This window comes from Oenanthe melanoleuca, chromosome 1A, assembly GCF_029582105.1.
Source record: "Oenanthe melanoleuca isolate GR-GAL-2019-014 chromosome 1A, OMel1.0, whole genome shotgun sequence".
Classification (NCBI taxonomy): domain Eukaryota; kingdom Metazoa; phylum Chordata; class Aves; order Passeriformes; family Muscicapidae; genus Oenanthe; species Oenanthe melanoleuca.
In genome coordinates, this window is record NC_079334.1 from 25,452,887 (window position 1) to 25,471,757 (window position 18,871).

At 38.1% G+C, this 18,871-nt stretch overlaps 1 protein-coding gene across 5 annotated transcripts in view; it reads right to left on the minus strand.

Annotated features, from left to right (window-relative positions):
- Nucleotides 1–2,716: 2,716 nt before the first annotated feature.
- Nucleotides 2,717–18,871, minus strand: part of CNOT4 (CCR4-NOT transcription complex subunit 4) — a 75,581-nt gene continuing 59,426 nt past the window's right edge. For 3 of the 5 annotated variants that reach the window (XM_056516226.1, XM_056516221.1, XM_056516241.1), the window contains 2 exons: nt 4,633–4,845; nt 2,717–3,850 (listed from right to left, as the gene is read on the minus strand). In XM_056516226.1, the coding sequence (XP_056372201.1) occupies nt 3,549–3,850; nt 4,633–4,845 (515 nt within the window). In that variant the 3' untranslated portion in view covers nt 2,717–3,548. The remainder of the gene's footprint in view (nt 3,851–4,632; nt 4,846–18,871) is intronic. The other 2 variants (XM_056516235.1, XM_056516228.1) reach the window with 1 other exon arrangement.

Here is an 18,871-nt window from a genome sequence, read left to right on the forward strand (position 1 = left end):
TTTCCAAAGAGGCAATGAAAGTTATTAAAGGAAAAAGAATTCATGCAATGGCTCTTCACTTCAGCCACAAGGTGACATTTTATTCCTTGCTGTAATCTAGAAAAACATCATTCTCTTGCTCAAAATTAAAAATATGTGGGGGTGAAAAAGACCATAGGGCAGGAAATCCTTACTATCAATACAGCACTACTCACCCTCAAACTACTACACCTGAATTGTAAATTTGTTGAAAGTGCCATACAGCTTCTTATACCAACACATTCATGGCCAACAATTCCCTTCCTTCCCTCAACATACAGTCATACACACTTTGGAAGAGGAGTCTGGCCCATCCTTTATCTTCACCAGACATTATCTGCCAAATTGCTAGTCCTGGTTCACCAGCATTTCAGCCAAGCACTGTTCTTTGCTTAGTGCATGAAAGAGCTGCAAGTATCCATACAATATAAGAAACAACAGACCATGAACTGAGATGATCACACACGTGTTCCTGTACAGAATTTCTTGTCATAGGAAAACTCCAACAATTTATTAAAGTAAGAAAAAAAAAAAAAAACAAAAACCTAAAAAAACCCCAAAACCACACCGAAAACAAACCCCAACCCCCTCAATAAAACAAAACCAAAATCCCACCTTTCTCCCCCCCACCAATAAACCTAAAACTTCAGGAGAAAAAAAACCAGGTGAACACACAGTTGAACAGCATGCAACACCAGGCTGGTTCCCAGATGAGGGGATGCAGAATCCACATCAGACAGTACACAAAACTAAGCTAAATGTGACAAAAGCTGCACCCAACACACATCAGTCTGATCACTGATACATTACTGTTGTAATGCCAATGTTACCTACCAACAGGTCTTTCTTGGGAAAGCAGCACCATAAGGAGAAAATGTCATTATAGTTGCAAACCTTTCTCTGAAGGTGAAGGGTTTGCTGGTAGGCAACTACACAAGCTGCTGCATGGCAGCAGGGAGTGTCTCCCAGGCAGCTAAAGCCTGGTTTCCAGTGGCAGCAGACCATGGGGACAGGGTTGCCACAGCACCTCCTAAACTGCAACAAAGGGACAAGCGAAAAACTGAAGAAGGCAGCAGCTTCAGCAATTGCTGTGGTACATAGAAAGCAGTTGGAGCTGCTTTGAGAGCCTTATAATGTTCAGGGTTAGGAAGGGCACCCTTCTAAAACAAAATGTTAAAGGTGGAAAAACATCTAGCAGCTGGAAGGAGACACCAAAAACCCCAAACCAAAGATCATTTACATCTTCACCAGCACCTCTAGCACAGCTCCTGCTGGGCTGCACCCCCAGTTCAGGGGCACCAGTAGGCACTGCCACAAATGAGGCCATTCCAGCCCACAGCACTTCTCTTTGCACCACCAGCAGTTACAGGAGATGGCTGGGTGACAAAGACTTAGTTTGCTTTTTGGGGAGCACTGGCACCAGAGGGTGTGCACCTGGTCCCCCAAGTAACCAGGGCACATGAGTCATCTGCAGCAATGTTGCCAGTTCAGAAACAGCACATACAGGCCCATAATAGAGTAATAAATACAGCACTAAAATGGCAATGCAGATGAGAGAAGAGCAAAGGCACACAATCACCAAGTGATGTTTTGCATAACAGGATATTTAGAAACACTTTCTACAGATTCAAGACTTGGCTCCTCTGAACAGTGACTGATTCAGGATTTGTTCCCACTTCCTGAAAGGCCAGTTCCTCACCCCCCACCCCCATTTAGGTGTTCACAGTTCATCAGTGGAAATTCCCTTCCTTGCCCCTGCCAGCAGCAAACATTTTCAGAAGGCTGCCAGCCTGAACTATACAGCTCACACCAGGTGACAAATCCTTCCACAGAGGCATCATTAGAATTTCAGGCTCTCTGCCACCCTTGTAAGCTACATCAATTAGCAGCCCAACCACAAGGCTGCAGGTTTTAAATACGTCTGCTTGTAAGTATAAAAGCTTACTGGAGGCCTTGTGTTCATTAAGAGCTCTTCATCCCGTTGTGCAGTGACAGTATTTTACACCTTTATGGAAGGCTGCTGATGAACACAGGAAGTCAGGACAAATTCTCTGCTGCATCTTCAGGCATATTATTGCATGCTATCTACCCCGACTGCCATGGCATTTAATTCAGAAAATATAAACAAGATTTTCATGCTTCAGATTTAAAAGGATACCACCAATAACAGTTAGAGACTGACTGCCTCTAGCTATTGCTATGAGTAAAGACAACAGAATCCCTTTAAAAGATCTAAGTTGTTATTCTTTTTCTACCCTTATACAGAGAAGTTACCACACAAAGCAGTATTTCCAATGATAAAGTAGTTCTGGTTTAGATGAGTAAGAAGAAAACCCCAAACAAGCAATGGCATATGCTTTTTACCAGATGGAGTAATTAAAAATCCAAAGTTAAAAAACACCAAAAAGCAAACATGAAGTCATCATCAAGTTTTCTGTTTTATTTAAGATTTTAGTTTTAATTCTGAAGAAAGAGGTACATTTCCTTGGTTTTAGTTTTAGCGTCAGGTTATAACCATGTTTATTTATCTGTTTCTTTTTTCCTGTCTTTTCAATACTGCACAAACGTCCAGAAACTACAGGGTTAAGTAAAAGCTGCAGGCAGAGGAGGTCAGAGGTTGCTCCTGATGGTGATCATGTGGCCCCAATGCAGTGCTATCCCAGAGTGCCCTAATCAGGTGAATCTTTTTTTTTAAAAAAAAAAAAAAAAAAGAGAGACTGACAGAGGAGACAGAAAGACTGAAGTAAATATCACTCGTGTTTCAGCTGCTTATAATTATATTACGTATACGCTAGGTATTAAATCTGTGAATACTTTTAAAACATTAAAGTTTACTTGAAATCTAAAGCCAAAATTAAAGAAAAAAACTTATTCTCCCCTCTTTAAAACACTCTTTAGCAACATGCCAGTTACTCATAGCTATAAGTGTTTTGTCTTTCAACACACTTCATGTCAAACTCTGACTGATGCAATAAAATCCCCTGCTCAAAAAAAAAAACCAAAAACAAAAAAACAACCAACCCCAACATAGCAATTTCCCTGTGTAGTGCCACACTGAATGCAAAATAAATGCTGGGCCACTGCTTGCCCCACATGTTCAGTAACTTCATTTAAATTAAATACCTTTATGTTCTTGCATTTGATTCTGCATTGCACTTTTCCCCCTACTGCAGATTGACACTTTTCCACTAGCAGAAATACTCATGTGCAAAAGAAGTAAGACAGTAATATTCTCCTTAAGCATTGAGACTGCATTTTGATTTCTCTCTTTTTTTTTTTCTTAGAATGGTTAGAAAGTATTTCAAACAGTGTATTTCAAACACTGGTTCTATAGAAACTTAACAAAAAGAATGGTCATGACCCTGTGATGGCATTGCATTTGGGGGGGAAGTTTGATCAGGAACTGGATTCTTCAGAAAGAAAGATATGACAGGGAACAGTAGGTGGGCATGGGGAGGAGTCAGGGTGGGACACTTCCTGCATTTCTAACGTTTTGGGTCTTATTTTTCTTTTTTCTTTTTCCTCCTTTCCTAATGACGATCCAGCGCTGAGCTCTGTAGTAGATCTGTGGGGGTTTTACTGGGGGGTCTGAAGGCTGTCTGAAAGCCTGGAGGTGGGGAATGGAAGCTGGTGGGGTTTGAAGGAGGAGAGTAGGGATTCCAACTGGCTCTGTGCAGAGGGATCTGTGTGCCGAAGGGGTTACTGTGGTGCGTCTGTGATGGCGCTGCACTGGGGCCGTCCACCTCTGTGAGGGCCTGGAGAGATTTTAGCCAATGTGGAGGATTGTCATCTTGAAGGGTGTCTAAACTGTTTCCTGTGGAGGCTGGGATACCTAAGAAAAGAAAAAAAACAGGGATATAGGCAAGTCAGAGGAGAAGCAATAAATTGACCAGGAAGGAGGATAAATTTTAACCTAGCAAAAAGCAACAATGAAAAAAACATGATTAGTTTGTACAGAAAATGCATTTTACATTATTATGTATAATTGCCCTGCCCACAAAAACATTTACCATTAAATCAAGATAGGAGAAAGTTCACCCTCAGAGTACTTCTTCATGAAACACACATTTTTCTATCAAACATTCTGCTCAAGACCTGCATCCCTGTCAACCTGACTTTACCACACCAAGCTGCCAGTACACTACATGCTTCACCTTTTACTCTGCCTACTTGAATCATGCTTCAGCCTCTCTAACAGGGAAACACAACCAGACAGCCTTATAAAAGAGAGCTTTATAAACAAGTGGAGTACAGTCCCTTTTTTAAATAACAAAGCCCAGTGATTGCCTTCAGTGCCTCAGGACCAGCGACGCACATACCGGACATGCCATCCAGCAGAAGGGACACCTTACAGATTGACCTAGAGAAAAGCACTGATCCACCTGACTGCCTGCAAAGGTCCTGGGCATGCATTGCAAAGTCCTAAGTGACGCTCTGTTATACCTAGACGTTCCACAAAAATTCCTGGACCCTTGAGGTTTTGTGGATGGAAGCTGGAAGAGACCACCGCATACTGACTTTTTTTTTTTTTTTGTTTTCCAGACGTAAATCAGTTTGTGCCAAATACCCATTTGATGGTTTGCCAGTGGAGCTGAAGGAGTGAGAAACGGTTACCTGTGATGATTGCGGGGTCCATCCAGCTGCCAGGGCTGTCCCAATTCAGGCTGTCGGTGGTGGCAGTGTTGGACGTTGGTACACTGTGGTTGGCGTTGGAGGGGGAAGAAGCATTGGGCAGTCCACCAAAGTTGATGTTAATGTTCGGTAGAAGTGCCCTTAGCCCGTCCTGCCATTCCTTCATATTTAAACTCTCTACAGAACTGCTGTTGTCTGGGAGATTTACCAACAAAAAAAAATGAAAGATAAAAAAATAAAAAGCTGAAGTTAGAAACAGATGTCCTTCTTTGGTGGGGTATGGGATTTTGCTTTTACTTTTTAAGCTAAGCATTCAATACTTTCCCTGTCCAAAACATAGGGTCAATGTTTCCATGATTGATAAATTACTCAGAAGGGCTGGCAGGTTTTAAACAAAGTGTAAGGGAATGGGAGAAAGATATAGCTCCTCCCCCAATATATATTTCCCCATTTTGATTCAGAGACTTGAATAATCAAGGACACAGTGGCTCTCACTCTATTACTAACAGGGGAAAATCTACCAGGTATTTGATGAGAATACCTCTGCTGCTATTTGGCTGCTTATTGCTGGGCAGCAGGCTCAAAACGGTTGTTTTGTTTGACGTATATCAAAATGAAGAAAGGCTAGGTAGGGCTTTGCAATAAAATGGAATGTGAGAAACCAGGGAGGCTGAGGAAAATCACAGATGTCTTTTGTTTTGTTATAGCTTGCTCATTCACAGCCCTATAGATGTTCTTCTGAAGGAAATGGTAATGAAGTTGGAGGGAGTGAAATTTCCTCTTGCAGTTGAAGAACAGTAGTGAAAATTCTTTAAAGACCTTTCAGAATAATTTCTGACACAGCAATATCCTCAAAATTCTGGTAAGAAGCAAACCAGCTGGACACCAAAGCAGTCAAGTCTCAACTACTTGCCTGAACGTTTCAAGACATACTGATAAAGGACAACAGGATAACGTGGCTATTAGCACTACAGCAAATGATCCCTCAACTCCAAAGTTACACGATGCTATCTAGAACAGACTATCCAGTTCTATGATCCACCTCTCCCTTTAAGTATCTCAAAGCAGACATGAGCATTCCAGTATTTATCATCCAATACTGGACGTAATACTTCATTAGCTTGGTCAGTTATATTTGGAAAGGAAGTGCTGGCAGTATGTTGGCACATGGTTGTCTTTTTGACAAATATCTAGAATACAACCTTTTTCTTAAAAACATCTCTGCCTATCTTGATTGAAGAAAGGACCTTGATCTCAATCATAATTGTTATAAAGAGATACTTTCACAATACTGCTACTTCATTAACAACAGAAGAGATCTAAGTCTTCCTGAACAATTAGAGGATATTACTAACTCACAACCTTATGTTTTAGACTAAAGAAAGCAGTCTTGATTGCTATCTGACTATTGACTGCTATTGACTGCCCGGGCAGTTTTTGTTAAGCTGAATGTTCAGAAAAAAGTGGTGTCTCAAGCAATGACCTTTTTGTAACTAGGAGGGGGGAAAAAATCCAAATCCAAACAAAAAAAACTACCTCTCGAAATCCTGTCCTTTCACGCCTCCTCCTATTTTCACTGCAATGATAATGCACAAAATAAGTGCTTTTAAAGAATTTGGCGCCATACATTTTTCATTGAAACTTAGAATCCTGGGATGAAAAATAATAAATCAAAATTTTAGAAAGTATTAGCAGAAAATGTCCTCAAGAGGTATTTGTTCACAACCCTCTTGAATATCCATAAGCCCATTGGAGACCAGCTCTAAATTAACTTTTTGGCACAAAAATAGCCAGCTCATGATCACAGAAATAATTGCAACAAATTCTGCATTGTACACCATTAGTCCCCATTTTTTTCCCCACACTGTTGCTTCAAAAAGCTTGTGCAAAGAAACACAGCTCTGTTTAATTATTCATTTCTACTGCAACCCAAAAAGCACACAAAAATGCTTATTGGGTCCATGCATACTCATCTCAATACCTGAGAGCTAGGGATCTGCAAGGGTCTCAGTCACCAACTTGACTAAGCCTCAACACATCCTCAAAACTCTAGTATAAGAAAATTAACGTGTAGCAAACTACCTGCAACAAGTCATTGAGGAAGACTCAGACAAAGAATGCAGGATGTTACAAGGAACAGGACAGGAAAATTAATGTCACAGGGCATTAGGCCTCCTTGGGCTAAGAAAATAGGTATGTTTTTGTCATGTTATTCTCCATTTTAAAAAGATATAATACAGCACACATAAGAGTCAAAAAGGCACCAAGTGTTTAGATACAAGATTCTCATGAAATGGAAAAGGCTGGCACTTTCTGGTGGAGGAGACACTGTCTGAATAAAATCTACTTGGGTTCACAGAAGTCAAGAGATGGAAAGCCTAAAAGGATTCACTATCTGCCAAAATAGTGTTGTTTGCTAGCTGTAAGAAAGTTAGTTTAATAAAATCTTGTGCTCCTAGGTATAAAAGTGACAGAATTACAAAAAAATTGTCTTTTCCAAACAGGGGTGTTTGTGACGCTACAAGGTAAGCTAGAACTTGTGTCTCCTGACACAAAAAAACCCAAGCATCACATGTCTTTGCTGGAGTCTGGCAAGTTTTAAACAGCCTAAGTGAAAATCCACCCCAGAGACAAAAGTTACTTCTAGCAACTGAAGGAAAGTAATTTCTTCAGAAATTATTACTCATCCCTCAGCTAGCTGGTTCTTCCTGTTAAATAAGTCTATACTTCATGATGAAGCTTGGACCATAGTAAAAAGTGAGTAGAAACTATCTCTCAGTTAATACAGATCTATTAAAAAGGCTCATCTTAAAAAGCTTAAAGCACCACACCCACTGACAGCAGGAAAACCCAGAAGAAAACAAGGTAAAACTGCAAAGAAATTTTTATATACCAAGAAAAATATGAGATCCCTCCCCTCATGCCCTAGCTTTGTTTCCCAAAAGAAAGTATAACCTGGGGAAGCTGAAAAGCCGAAAAAACTGAAAGCGCCACTACCCACATGAGAACCATTCTCAAACACACACTCTGAACTCTGGTCTTCCCTCGATGTACATTTCATTATCCTGCCTAGCGTAGTGGAAACTTGTATTTACAGGGGTGAACAGACCCCACCATTCTAGCACTGAAATTTTCCTGTGTCTGAGGTGGTACGTCAGTGTGAAATAAAAGCACTTGTATGTAAAATTTACAGTCAACCACTCTTAGACTGAAAAAAAGAAAGAAAAAAATACTTCATCACAAAAGCAACTTGTCTAGCTAATCTAAATAAAAAAACCACTTGATGTTAACTTAAGCAAATGAATACATCTGAGAAGTCTGAATACTAATTTGTATAAAACTGTAGTCATTTAATTAATTTCTGAATAAAACCACTGCCCCATTAGCACATCCTACAAGTGTTTTACCTCATTCTCTACCTGCAATGCTTTAACACCATTTCTTCAAATCGGTCAAAGCAGTGTGCATTTGAGAGAGAGGCCATGAAGAGGATTAATGGCTGAGCCACAACAGTGTTGTGTTGCACATAACCAGTACTTCTGAAGATGTTTGCACAAATGGCTGCTGCACTGTTATGGGCTGTTCTGTGACTTCCAAAATTCTGACAATGACACTGCAATGAAGATCCAAAGGTGTATCAAATTTGGCTGTGTCACTTTGGTGACATTAGTGCACTAGATGTTTTATACTGATGGGATAGCAAAATTCAGTTTTCTTGGTGTGAGACAAGCCCACTAAAATGAATATTCCACAGTGACTAGACCATTTCAAATCACTGCACAAATTCTGATACAAGCCTATAGTAAAATCCAAAGCAAAATTCACCCCAGTGCATGCTTAAGTAAATACAACCAATAGGAAAGATCACAAGACTGTTACATAAGGTCTTTTAAGGTACTTTGCTCTACCAAACTTATATTCCAAGCCATTACAAAAGCCTATTTTCATGCTAACTGAGTAAAAATATTAAATACCTTTACACCAAGTCTTAAATACTCTAGTCCCACTGAAAAGCAAACAGTCCCACAAATCTAGGTTGCAATCACTTATTTTTAAAGAACCCATCAGTATGTCGTATGTGTGACCACAACACACAACACTGTGTCAACTAGAGAAAAGCTTCAAATAAGCAAAATAAAATCAGAGGAAAATCATCATATGAGAGAAATGTAAATTTCTAGCCAATGCCACATACCTGACTGCAAAGAGTGGCAACAAAAGAAGTAAAGAGACTATCAAGGTGTATTCAGTAATAGAATAGCTGTTTCAACAACCTGCCTGTAAAAGGCCCTTGTGAAATCTTCAAGGACACTGTACAAATTTTGAAGCCAAAGAAAAATTAGATAATAAAAAGAACAGGAAAGACTACCAGGAGTTCACCAAGAGTCTTGCAACTCAATTAGAAACAAATGGGGCCACCATAGAAGCATACCCTTTCAAGTGACACCTCTGGTCCCAGTCTCTACTTTGTTCACAGATAGCATAGATCATATGTGCTTTCCCTAAAACAACCTGATGTCCTATTCTGAGAAGTGACTGGGGCTTCTCTATTTTGATCTCAAAATGACTTTCCACTATTGGTATTTCTGTTTTGCAAACAGTTGTCCAGTACTTCCCTTTGAGGTGGAAAGACAACAAAAGGACAACTTATTGCATACAAAAAAGAAATTAAGACCATCACATCACATAAACTCAAAATCTTTTCATCCAAAGGTTGTATAAACATCAACAAAACAGTTATGATAAGAACTATACCTGTTTCACTTTAGTATGGGTAATAAGCTTGTTTGCTCATGAAATTTTAACCATGAATAAAATCTCATTTAAACTTCTATGACCTGAAGGATTTCTCTCTCAGCTTCACTGACCCGCTATACAATTCCAAGGAATCCTACAATGCTTAAACCAAACAATGAAGTTCCATCCATTCACAGAGGCCTAAGACTATTACTGGCAGATTAGAGAAGATGAAAACTGTCCACATTTAAACAGCATGCTGTCATCAGGAATACAAGTAGCCACTTCATCATATTAGGAAGACATAAGTGACAGGAGGAGCATTGGAAGGCAAAGCTGTTTGCAGTGAACCCTTAAAAGCCTTACAAACATTGTCTATACATGGGAAACAAATTGACAATTCACAAAACCCAGCTTTCTAAGCGCCATTTCACAGTGTGAATTTCAAATGAAAGTCTTACAGTCATGAGCTCTAAGAGCTGGGCAAACAAAAGACGCACACATACATACTATTTATGTACATACACACACCTACAAAATTAGCTTTGGTAGACAAGAGACACCAGTCTACTCCCACCTTAAAATACTGCAAATAAAGCACATTTTTATCTATTCCATATTGATTTACATGGTTATAGAAATTCCACTCAATTTAAAAGACAGACATGTAAACAGAAGCACACTATTCTTCAATGTCAAATAAATTCAACTGCAATTTTACTTGCCAGTTAGCCAAACTATCAAGTAGAATATATTACTTCTAATGTATACACTTAAAGGGGGAAAACAAGATTTTTTCTAAATAAACTTTTTTAATGATGATCTGACAGCACAACTTTTAAGCTTTCTGTGACTAAGTGTTATGAGTCAGAAAATGTCATTTATTTTCAGGGAAAATTCCTTCTACAACATTAGTACAGGGACAGTAAGAAGACTCATATTTGCTTGCACGTACAGTGCAAATTTTATTATGCTTGAGAAAAGCAGTTTTACATCAAGTATTCCAGAGAGCTCTTGTGATTGACTTACACTTACCACAGCTCAAGAGACCAAACCATAATTATAGCAGCCAGCAACCCAATTTTCACCTACAAGCAAATTTCAAACTGAGATTCCAAGCTGCTTTGAAAAACATGTTTGACTTCCTATAAAATGTTCCCAGAGAATTCCACTATTTTTCATTACTGACTCCATAAGAAAATAGGTTTTGGTGCTGATAATCTTTAATACTACTATAAATCTAAACTAAGTGCATAAAGACTTAAGATACTGAAACAAATGCAATAGATTCTTGAATCCTACACACAGAACAGTTAGATTAAAAAGCTCAGCAGGCATGCAACTCCATTCTGAGAAATTAAGTTCATTTTAACCTGAACTGCTTCCTCTCACATCATGCATCAGGGTTCAACCTCACCAGGTTACCCTGTCTCTCAACAGAAGAAACTTTGACTTCAAATGAAAAGCCCACAAATACAAATGTACCTGTGGGTACATGGTTAGATACACCCATAAATAAAAACAAAATATTTGAAATTTGCCCTATGCATAATGAAATAACTAAAAATAGCAATGAAAAAAAAATTAGATCTTCAAAGCTATAGTAACAATTAGCAAGAGCTTATCTTGTTACAGAGGTTCTGGATTCCAGGAATATCCAACCAATCAACCAACCCTCTGACTTCAAACTGCGAGACCAGCATTAGCACAATGAAGGCATACTCTGGCAAATGATAAACTCATTTTTAATTTTCTCACATCTGCAAACAATTAAGGCTGATATATATTTGTAGATTATTTGAATAGTTCTGTGGGAAAATTAGATAAACTGCAAGAAAGCCAAGTTTTCACCTTCCATGACATGAAATTCATTCTGATTACCAGATGCTGTCTTCTAATAGAAGCAATCTATTTTTTAAACAGACAGATCATTAAAATAATTCCTATGAGGACAAAATGAAGTTCAAAAGAGGCTGTGCAGAAGAAACTAAGAGATGGCAAGGGATAGGAATTTTTTTTTTTTCCCCTCAAATGTGATTTGTCAGTTCTGGGAGGAGAAAGACTATTTGCAAAGCTGCTCTTTCAGTTGTTACTATTCTTTCAGGATTCATTTATGCTCCTCCCCCAATACAATTTTTAAAAATATTATGTTTGCTCTGTCAGCTGTTTATCAAGCTGGAGCACTTAAAGTTTATGCAGAAAGCCTTTGAATAATTTGTACTTTCTGCTGAAATGCACCAGTCATTATTGGTATTTTGTCAAATGGACTTAGAGCCAAAGTTTCAGTCCACACCTTTTGTTAGACACTGAAGTGGCAGTGCCAATTCTTTAAAAGGAAAATGCCATGTTTTTAATATCACTAAGATAGTTGCACCTTTTCAGTCATACCAGTGACCTACTGCATATTTTGAAGTGATTTCAGAAAACATCTAAGAGAACACAGCACCACAAGGCCAAGCATCTGCCTGCCATAGGAAGGAGACACTAGGTAAGACAACAGAACTGCAGGGCCATCCCAAGATCTTACCAGTTCCCTGTGAAGGGAAACAACTTTTCTTGGAGAACCAGTCCTAAAGAGGTTCTATTAACAATAAATGCAGTCTTCCATCCCTAAAATCCAGGCAAAAGCCAACATTTAGTTTAGCTGAAGCTCCTTTGGTGACACTACTACAAACACAGTCAATGAAATGTGATGTGAAAAACCTCCTGTCTGCTTGTTTCTCCCTGTTTCTGGAACGTTACCAAAAAAGCTGTCAGGACTAACACTCCAGAATGTAGACTGGGTCAGCTACTCTGGCCACCTATTTCAGCCAACCCCATGTTTATTTCAAATGTAGTAGAGTTACTGGGATTAGTCACTCCTTTGATACATTACAGCGAAGTTGGAGGATTTTTTTTCCCACTTTTTCCTTTGTCACATACATATTTTTCTTCCAAAATAAAATCACACAATTAAAAACAGGCATCTTGCTACCCAAAAAAGCAGGATGCCTGTCTTTCACTGTCATATCTAAAAATATTGCAAAGATTTAAAAAAATTTGTAAGAGCTTAAAACCAAGCTAGAGAAATGAATACAGATACTTATGTATCAAGCCTTATTTGAAACAGTATCACCTACATTATCATAGGAAAAAAACTCAACAGTGCTTAGAAAACAGTTGCAGCACTAGCACTGAAAAGGCACTGGAAGGAAGGGTGGGTGTGAGAGATGAGATTTCGAAACAGATGGAAAAGTAGCAGGACTTAAAGGACAGGTGCTGTGGATGAAGTTCTCTCAGAGATAAAGACAAGATTACACCAAGAAAGCCAGGCCTCCACAGTAAATGTAGGAAGTGTATGGGAGTTAAGGGACAAGACACCAGAGCTAAGAAAAGGAATATCTACAGCGGATTTCAATCTTGATACTGATTTAATATTCTGGAAATTAATCTGAAATCCCACTTCCATTTAATTCAGTTTAAACCCAGATGCATAAAAAATCCCACTAAACTCCTCCAGAGAAACAGAAATGAGCAAGCCAGAAGTTCATTTTCAAAATAGATGAATTCCATATTGTGCTGAACACTACTTACACATACCAGTGAAACAGAAAAATCAGTTATGATAGGAAAGAAAAATGAATTTCAAGGTGGGGATACAGACAACAAAGCATCTCCTAAAGAGGAAGGATGGAGGACTAAGAACCTCCATGATAAAAATGGGGTGCTCTGAGCAAAAGGACTGATGAGAAGAACAAAATGTTCAATGGCAAAGGCAGTACTAAGTCATCTTTGTTGAGGAAACCAGGATATACAAGCATCAGTAGAAGCACGAATGGAAACAGCTGAGGATTGTTTACAGTAGGTACTTTTTTCTTTACAATTTCAAAGCTATTTCAAATGAGGAGTGACCCTGATATCAGGGCAACACATCCACTTCTGAGAGCAGCTTCTCTGCACTCTGGAAAAGATAGAAACTTTGGAAATGCCATACATGGCACCTACAACTATTAGTTGTATCAGCCAAAATATTCACCAGATTTCCCATTTTCAATATTTATCCCTAACCTGAAAAAGGCAGGCATAGATCTAACCAGGGGGCACAGAAAAGATGACATTCAGCTGCCATGCTTTCTGCCCAGCTGCTGTTGGAAAGCCAAATATCAAGGAAGACCACCAAGTGAGCAAGTGGTCTTCTTTAAAAGATTAGGACAGAAAATTAATAGACTAATTAATGCCTCTTTGCTGTTAAGAGTAAGAGGCATTAATTAGTCTATTAATTTTCTGTCCTAATCTTTTAAAGAAAACCAATATTAAAACAGGCATTAAAAAACTTTCATATACTGTCACGTCAAGAGGAAAAGTATAGGAAAATGTTCGACTGTGGCACCCAAATAAAGGGATGTAAGGCACACTGTTTAAGTCACATTCTTGTTGCTAGCATGGGATTAAATGCCTTTTTTACACGGCACTTGGAGAATTTTTACAGCATGCTGACCTCAACAGCCACACCACACGGCCAAATCCTCTTTTAGAAAGGCCCAGTAACAGAACACACCCAAAACTCCATATCAAATTATTATCCTGAGACCATAGGAAAATGTCAGCGCTATGCCACAAATTCTGTTTCCTTCCAAGATTGTATAAAACAAGGCATGGAGTATGTGTGTGTTTGTTTTCAGGAGACAGAAACAACTCAGGGAGAGGAGACAGAAAGACAAAGACCAAATAAAAAAAACATATGTCTCAAATGGAAATGCAATTACATTTGCAAAAACAGAAAGTCGATAGTAAGGAATCTTAGTATTAAAAGGAAAATATGTTAACCCTTATTCTGATATCTCATCCTCTTCTGTACTGTAAATAGTCTTTAAATAATATGACCACAGCCAGCACATAGGGATCTTCCCTTGTTTTACTAAAATCTTGTCTGAAAGGTAGCATTAGGCAAGAAAGGATTTGATGTTCAAGACGAGTTCAATGGCTGGGGGCACAGAGGCCAGAAAACCTAACACAGCCAGAGATGCAACACCATAAATTTTTCAGAAATGGAAGAGCTCAGTACTTTAAATAAGTGGGAAGATGTTGGACCTTCCTAATAAAACTGTCATTGCTTTGCCCTCTCTGCTACCAGCTACTGCTTCACAAAAACCACATGCAGCCACGACATAAAAACACACATGCTAATCTGTGCCTGGATAAGGAATACAACACCACTACCACAGACACTTCTGGGGGACATCCAAAATTAATAGAGCTGTCTACACATTCATTGTCTCACCTCTAAATACACATAGTATCAATAAAGATGCACATTTTCAACAGATATAAGCTACAGTATCAAAATGAAACGGTCTTAGGAGATTTTGACCTTAAGAAATTTAGATTCTTCATTATATTCTGTTACACAGACTTATTACATTTAACCCTCATGTTTTGAAATATTAGGAACAGCTCACAGAAACCTAAGGCAGCTTCTGCCTCAGTCAGCTGCATGGTTAATATATCTTCATGAACTTTACAATGGTTATCTTCAAAGACAATGAATAAAACATTTTTTCCCCATCCCAAATAGGGTTTAATTCTTTATGCTTCTTATCTGTGTCCACTTGACTCTTTCCTCTATTTAGATTTTTAATATATGTGCGATATACATAAATTGCCTCTGTTCAACAAGAATCTGGACAATGCTTTGAGATGTATGATTTAACTTTTAGGCTATCCTGTGCAGAGTCAGAAATTGGACTTGATGATCCCTGTGGGTCCCTTCCAGCTCAGAGGTTTCAATTATTTTTTTGGGGGAAGAATACAGACATATTATTGTGTAGGAGCAATCTTGGAAGAGCTTGAACTACCTCATTATTATGGACTACAGAGAGCTTACAATTCAGTTTTACATTCAGGACAATTATGAAATTAATAAATGAAGTAATAGCCAGTGTTTCAAAATGTCAAGTATTTCATCTTGCACAGAGCTGATGGGGAAAGCGGACTAACCATTTTCAACTTTTTACTAATACTTTTAGCTTTGTGAGTTTGTTACTGTACTTCTATGTAACAAAATCAATGACTACCAACCATTCAGTAAATACAATAAATAAAACTATATATATATATATTTATCTATTTTCAAATTAATATGCATACATCTCAATCCTACCTTATTCTATGCTCCCATTCTATACCTACTATTTTTGAATACACCACCAGGCAGTAGGGTAGCAAAGATGATAGTGTACTAGCTATCAAATTATAAAGCTTCCTGTTATATTATAGTAAAATAAAGGCACACACCCACCCACACTGCTGTCAGTAAATCAATCTTTCCCTTGGCATTATCTGCAGAATTAAGCATAGCTCCTGGCCAATGTTCTTAGGATAGTTTGCATACAATCTAGGGTAAGATTGCTTGTAGCAACAATCACACTGTCCATGAAGAAGTCACTGAACTTCTCTCCTGAAGCACAGTTACACATTTATAATTTCACAGTAAACCATCTAATCAATCCCGCTCCAGAGAGCAGCAATAAGCTTAAATTGTCCCTGAAAATGACAACAGGAAACAACTGCTACAGTTTGAAAAATGACACAGTGGGGGAAGGAAAAAAATTACTTTGGGAATCAATCAATCAGAAAGTTCATTTAAATATGGGACAAATGTATGCCCAATGAATATGACACATTTCAAGTACATGCATAATAAATCCATGAAGTCAATCATGTGTCATTGTGCCATTTCACTAGAAACCACAGAATTAGTTAATAAATACTACTTCCTCTGTGAAATAAGTAACCAAATCCCACATAGAAATTATTTTTAAATGGGAGCCTAATTTTTTAAAAAAATGCAGGTAGTGCCTGTGTTTCTCCACTTAAATCGGGTACACATCACAGAACAGCCCTGCCTGAAGCTGTGAGCTTATGAATACAGCAAAGCTCTGACTCTCAAATAAACAAAAGGCAGTTTCAGCAAATTACATTTGACATGTCACACACAAGCATTTAAAATTCATGTGAATAATAATGCCTAAAGCAGAAATGGCAGCAGTTGAAAAGATACCATTTTCTTAATACAAGCTTTCACACCACAAATATACCTAGTGAAACCAATTCAAATTTAGAAAGCCTAGAATATATTATACTAATATATAAATTTATAGGAGTTTTTAGATCCGCTTGTTTTGACATAAATAAAAAGCTGCAAAAAGGGTTGATTACATAGAGCAGGCAGACTTAGACTAATTTCTCACCGCACTTTTTTTTTACCAGTAACTGGTCCAGTATTAGCTACTTCAGGAATTTATAATCCTGTAAAAATCTGTGATCAAAGACCTAAGAAACATGTGGCTTTTACAGCAGTAGAGGGTCTCTACTACAAGACAGAATGTGAAGTTCCACATGCATTTGGTTTCTTTTCCTGTTACATCTAAACCAGCCAAGTGGGTAGCATTTACTAGAACACCCTAATATGGACTAACAAAAGAGCCAAGAAAAAGGAGCTTCAGATGTACTAACTGTTCCATACTGGGAACAGCTGTTATGATATTCACTGCCTTTCTAGCAGGTGAGCGAGGGTTTGTTATAAACTACTATAAAAAAAGTTCTCTGTACTTGGACACCACTTTCTTTCCCCAACCCCACCAGATGGATGTATCTTTAAATTACATGAGGAAAGCAGGAAAATTCTGCAATTAAATACTTGCTACTTTTAGATTAAAAGCAAAGAAATAATAGGAAATTACTTTTTCAAACCAAATATAAAAGGGATTAGTTGAGAAACCTGTACTCAAGATGCAGATTAAAAAAAAAAAAAAAAAAAAAAAAAAAGAGGTCTCCTCCTGACTTTCAAATTATTTATATTTCTGAAGCAGTTAGAGAACTATAATAAATATAAATAATACAAACCCATAACCCAGAAAACTAAAGCAGAACTGAGACTTCAGCTGACTTCTGAGAGGAGGAAAATAAAAAGGATTAATCTATCCTTGTGCAAATTACTCCTTTTTCAAGGGATAGCAAAGCTGACATACATCAGCTGAGAACTGTTTGCACTGCAGCAACTGCTATCTAATTGTCAGCCGTCAACTAACAATGTTTTCTATGAGGAGAAATTAAAACCAACACAAAGGAACTTTCCATGGTTACTACAGTAGATGTTTATTTTGGTTTCAGCATGGTATTTGCCAAAATTATTTTTAGCTTAATTGGTTGCAGCAGTTGCATTAAAAAAAGACACTTAAATATCAATTCTGTTACCTTAAAACATATGGGGGAAGTACATGGCCTGGACTGTGCATCCACCAGTACCACACAACTTGCTCTTCAGAAGTTGAAAAAAATATGCACAAGTCTTCTACAAACACAAAAAACTTCACTTTCAAACTGCTAACTAAAATTAAAATAATGCAATACTTTTGCAAACTTAGAATCAACCTGTACTATGAACAGATCTTTTTCAACACTAAAGGATTTTTCTGGTCCCCCAGGCCATAAGACAGTCTTGTTACTGACCCCTCGAAGTAGAAGTTTTTACAATTGAGTGGTAGAGTTGAAAAGCAATGTCCTGTTGTCTTTCTGAAAGTTCTATGTAGCTTAGGGGAAAGAGAGCAACAATGCAGCTGTGGATTTGCTGGAGCTGTACTTTGTTACTCCACGACAGAAACAATTTATTTTTTTGTGCAACCAGTATAATTTCAGGCTTAAAACTCAGCTGCTGCCAGTATAAAGAGTTTTGAACTACTTGCATTTGTAGTATGGACCATGTTTATATTTGAATCAGCACAAAGACTCTACAGCTATGGTAGCTGCAACAACCCTTCACAGAGGACAAAGTACAGCAAATTAACAGCCAAAATTAGTTCTTGTACTAGAGCATCAAAAAAATACTAACTTTTCCCAGGCCACTTTCTCATAGTAAAGCTAGTACTTGCAAAACTCATGAAAAGAAAATAATGCTCAAGGAGCAGTTTTCTCCACCTCAAGGCTACAAAGAGTCAACAGACTTTCTACCTGCAGTTCATTATTCATGTAACACAATTTTTTCCTCTGTTACAAGAAGAGAATCTGTTTGGCACAAGGCAAATTGGAAGTATGGAAGAACTTCAAACCCCAGAAGTGAATTTTTAATCAAGACAATTATTGTTACAGTTAGCTCCTTAGTAGTAATGCTTGATGCAAGAGCCTATTAATCCACTCAGGGCAGCCTAAACTGGCCTGACTGCACATTCATTTTTCTCCAACATCACGACCCTCAGAATCAGGATGAATCCTCTTATACACATTGCAAGCATCCATTCAGTGAAGATTAGCATAATATTAAGGCCATCTGAAGTACAGAAATGAAAAACACTGAATGTTTTATTGTGCAGCCATTCAGTTATACGCAAGAGGGAACAACCCAGCCAAGATATCTGGCACAAATTACCATCATTACAATTTTTTGCATGACTCTAAGAACTCTGGTCAAAACCTGCATGCCAACATGAAAGTCACAATGCACTTCCAG